The sequence below is a fragment of the Etheostoma spectabile genome, chromosome 16 (assembly GCF_008692095.1).
Source record: "Etheostoma spectabile isolate EspeVRDwgs_2016 chromosome 16, UIUC_Espe_1.0, whole genome shotgun sequence".
Taxonomy (NCBI): domain Eukaryota; kingdom Metazoa; phylum Chordata; class Actinopteri; order Perciformes; family Percidae; genus Etheostoma; species Etheostoma spectabile.
Genome location: NC_045748.1, coordinates 13,431,897 through 13,436,301, shown reverse-complemented (window position 1 = coordinate 13,436,301; position 4,405 = coordinate 13,431,897). Strand labels below are relative to the sequence as shown.

Genomic DNA, 4,405 nt, shown 5'->3' with positions numbered 1-4,405 from the left:
CCCCCCCCCCCCCCCCCGTAAATAAGGCCTATGTGCATGCTAGATGCTCACAAACACTCATAAGCCTTGCCTTCAGATACCAACATATTTCCTTCCACAGCAGTTAGACAGATAAGTGTTACCACTCTGAAACCAGCCACCACATGCAATGCAACGCGCCTCTTTGATGATTTTACTTCAGTTTGGAATTTGGGTTTTAATGTAGGTTTTATTGAGCGTGAGTGTCTGTTTACCGTTTGCTTTTGGTGAGAGTTTTAGCGTCGGAGAGACACAGGAGCGCGTTATGGCAAGGGAAATTTTCCATGCATTTGTAGCGATGCATTACACGCAGATGGTGACAACATGTGGAAGCCCGCACTGCAATTTCACACAGCAATTAGCTCACAACTAATTAATGTATGTTTGTGTGTGTGAGAGCTTTCCTCTGAGCGCAGCCAGCTGTGAACAAGTGGGGAGATTTCCGTTAAGGAATTAAAAAGACTCGAGGGGTAAATCCAGTGAAATTAAGTGCAGAAATAATTTGTGATAGAAAATCACACCGCTGACTTAATTCAGTCATTGTTCATGATTACCTTATCAGCCCTATTTACTCATGATTGATTTTCAGATTTAAAAGCATTAAATATACTTGTTTCAATAGCAGCAGACATTTCAATACCACCATAATTATTGTAATGAGGAAGTGAGACAGATTTTTAAAGTGTTCTGTTAGTAGTCCAGTTTCTATTAAATGTTGCACCATGAAAATGGATTAAGCAGGTTTTCATGTGCCCACGTCCACACACATTCATTACCTGACAACATTTAGAGTCATTTTTATTGTTTCTACACAGCCCTTGTAGCATTTTATCCAGAGCTGCAACTCAGTGAGACAACTAAATTTGCACAAATGAAGTCAGATGTTTGAAAATTTTCATTTGACAGTCTTAGAGCGTTGCCAAGTCCAAGCAAACATAATTAATACATTGCTAGAGACTGATGATCCCCATTTATTTTTATGAATGGGACCAGCTCTGCCACCTTGCTACAAATGCAGAAACTCTTTATTTGAATACATTGTACCTGTGGTCACGGCCACTGGGACTTTTCGCTTCAGATTTGGACTTAAGTTAGACTTACTGTAAGTTACTTTTTTTATCGGCATCGCAATATTAACTGGCGCAAAACACGTATCGCAAAAGGGTTCGACATTTCGCAAAAGATCCACAAAAGATATTTTGAACCAGTAGAAAACTTCACTTTAAAATGTAACTGTCATTCTTTTTTTAATCATGCCTTTTATATTTAATTTAATGTTCAATTTATTAAGTAAAAAAATGTTGGAAAAGATTACCTTTCATTTGTTTTAAATTCTACAAGACATTTGTTGTATTTTAGCAGAATACTGAAAGTAGCAGAGATGCAGAACTGAGTAAACTTTAATATTTGTTTACAGTATCGCAAATAATATCATTATCGCAATATTCAACAATGTTATTGCATATTTTCCTCATATCGCACAGCCCTAGTTAACACTTTTTACTAATGGTTTAAACTAAGACTTGACTCCCTAAATATATGATTTGACACTTGAAAATAACATAATTTAAGCCATTTGTTTTGAACTGGTAAACTACTAGAAAAAAATACAATGGATACTTGCATCACCATACACCTTACATATTTGATTGTTAGACATCTGTGTTGGAAGGACTTAACAGCTTTGAAGATACAATGTTAAAATGTTGTGTCTTTAAATGCAATTCAGAGATGTGAAAGTCTGGCATTTGGACTTACCTTGTAATATGCTTATGAAGACCAACTTCAACGACTTCAAGGACTTGCGACTAGCTCTGAGAGATTTGACTTGGAGCCTCTCTCACCAGTCATGTCCTGAGTCTTGTGTCCTATTGTGCACTGATTTATTAAATGAGGCTAATGCAGATGTCTATGCTCTTAACTGCACATTTTTCACCTCTGGAATACAACAACATGCCAGCCTCAACATACTGGCTAGTTTAAAATCAAATCCTCCTAACCTCCACAGAGCAGTGGATCACTGCTCAGAGCATCCAGATGGTCTTGGTTTTTTTTTAATTATAGAGATTTGAAGACATCTGAGGACGTCTGCTCTGCGTCAGAGCATGTTGTGTGTGCCTGCTGTTTGCTGTAGCAAAGTGTGTTTATGTTTATGTTGAGCTGAGAATTATGAAGGTTGGGATGCCAGCCAGTGCTCCGCAGAGCAGGAAGTGCTATTCCGCCATTCGTTCTTCATTTACAGTGTGTACTAATTCAGGCAGCCAGCCTGTTAAATAGGCAGACAGCTAATTTAGCACAGCTCAGCTTGACAAGCTATGAGAAAGGACAGCGCTGACAGACACGCCACACTCCCAAGTGTGTCTCCTTATGTGTGAGGCTTATTAGAAATGCAAATGTCATGTTACTTTTGACACAACATTTGGTAAATCTACTGTTGTCTATTTATTTAGTTGCACATTCTAAATTGAACAAGTTAAATTCAAAATTGGTAAAAAATTAGCAGTTTGTTGTGTCCGACCACTGTCAAGTGCAGTGCTGTAAAGTCACGTAGTGGTCAAAACTTATCACATTGGGATTTTACACATTAGTTTTAGAGGTCTGATAAAGAATTATGACCACACTTTGTTAACATACCAAGTGTTCACTTGTTACAAATCCCTATATTATTAGAGTCACACTGCCACACACATTAAACACTAATTTAATTAGTTTCCAGTGTTGCAGACAGTCAAAGATCTCATTTGAATAATCTAACACGAACACAGTGACACAATGACCCAGTGTATTTCAAAAGATTATATCTGACCCTAGTTTTCTATTTTATCTACATGTTCTGTATTATTTTTTTAAATTTACTTTTTAGAGTAAATAATCCGAATCAAATCTGTTGGTCTATAGTCGGGACCCTCATTGTGGGAAACGCAACTGTGACCTTAGGATGTTTTGTACTTAAAGTTGCAGTTTATGTACAGAACATAGTTATTTCCATTCATCATTTGGGGTTATATTAGTTCATCACATGACTGACCTGATGATGATCTAAAGTTGGCAGAGACGTGTGCTAAGCATCACTCTCCTTCTTCATGGACATGTCCACATTTGCTGCTTCTTCACACACACACACACAGTCTGTAGCTCCATAACTTTATACTGATCTGATACTATGTTGCACTGTGTGTATTAGATAATGCAACAGCATTTTACTTCCTGAATGGACTCAATGATGCATTGATGAAGGAATGGGTAATATGATGCAGTCCAGTATTAACATGATGTACCCACAAACACTTGTTTTTGCGTGTATTTTTCTTTGATCTTGTAGCTACAAGCATGTGTTGAATGCTCCAAGGCTAAGGTTTGTTATGGTTAAATATATTAGATCATACATGTCATACCTTTCCCTTGCAGCAGTCCAAGTCAATTGGGCAACCCAAACTTCACACCCTTACCCCCATTATTAGGAGTGGCGTCAATCTTCTTTTCTCTGCTAAAAAAAGCAAATAATGGAGTATGGAATATTTTCCAAAATGTCAAGCTACCTATTTAAAATGTGAAATTGTTTTTTTAAGCGGAACTACGTAGTTTTTTTTTAGCCTAATTTTCTTTAGCTGAACAGCTTCGGAGACATTGGAATGCTTATATTACTTTTTTCGGGTTGAATGGTGGTTGTCTCGCTCCCCCCTAACGCCTGTGAGCGGAAAAACTACCCTTGCAACGTTGGGCCGAGGATCTGCCGGTCTCAGCATCAAGAAGTATCGTGTGATACCAGGTCTCGCAATGTGACGAATTGCTTTACGGCACTAAAATATGTATTCTGAAGCTGTAGAGGGAGCTCTATAGAGAAACCTGCAAGCAAAAAGCGAAGAAATTGCCAAAACTACATAGCGCTCCTTTAAATTGTAAAAAATATATATGTTTAAAGATCTCTCTTTGTTTACAGAGTCTCCTCCTGAGAGGACTGGTCGCCGACGCAGCATGCCTGGCAGCTCCTCAGACAAGAGCACACCCACAATGGAGGCCACGTCTACTGCGGCTACACCTTTCAGAGTCACCGTGAGTACTGTGAGTTTTGTTTTTATGCATCTCATATCTTCTACATTCGTTTTGCTCTCTTTGCCTGTGCTTGTCCCCTATAGTTTGCCTTAGGAGGCTCTTAGCTGTGGATCGATGTCTACAGAAGGCTGGTCTGGTGTCCAGATGGCGCCATGCCAATCTGAAACTCATTTACTTCAAATGTTAGAATGGGGCCTTTGATGTCTGCCGTCTACACATCACACATCTACACATCTTGGGTTTATGTTCAGCACACCATCCTCTGCTGCCTATTTTTTTTTTTTTTACATCCTGTGTGATTTTTCATTGCATCACACACACGCACACACACACA

The 4,405-nt window shown here is 38.7% G+C and overlaps 1 protein-coding gene and 1 long non-coding RNA gene across 12 annotated transcripts in view; one reads left to right on the top strand and one right to left on the bottom strand.

Moving 5' to 3' along the window:
- The window catches only part of LOC116704521 (disabled homolog 2-interacting protein), a 154,575-nt gene that overhangs the window by 75,008 nt on the left and 75,162 nt on the right, over positions 1-4,405 (top strand). For 7 of the 11 annotated variants that reach the window (XM_032540076.1, XM_032540074.1, XM_032540077.1 and 4 more), the window contains one exon: positions 3,959-4,080. In XM_032540076.1, the coding sequence (XP_032395967.1) occupies positions 3,959-4,080 (122 nt within the window). The remainder of the gene's footprint in view (positions 1-3,958; positions 4,081-4,405) is intronic. The other 4 variants (XM_032540075.1, XM_032540082.1, XM_032540085.1 and 1 more) reach the window with 1 other exon arrangement.
- The window catches only part of LOC116704529 (uncharacterized), a 14,678-nt gene continuing 14,093 nt past the window's right edge, over positions 3,821-4,405 (bottom strand). The window contains exon 3 of the long non-coding RNA XR_004335706.1: positions 3,821-3,905. This is a non-coding gene — a long non-coding RNA (uncharacterized LOC116704529). The remainder of the gene's footprint in view (positions 3,906-4,405) is intronic.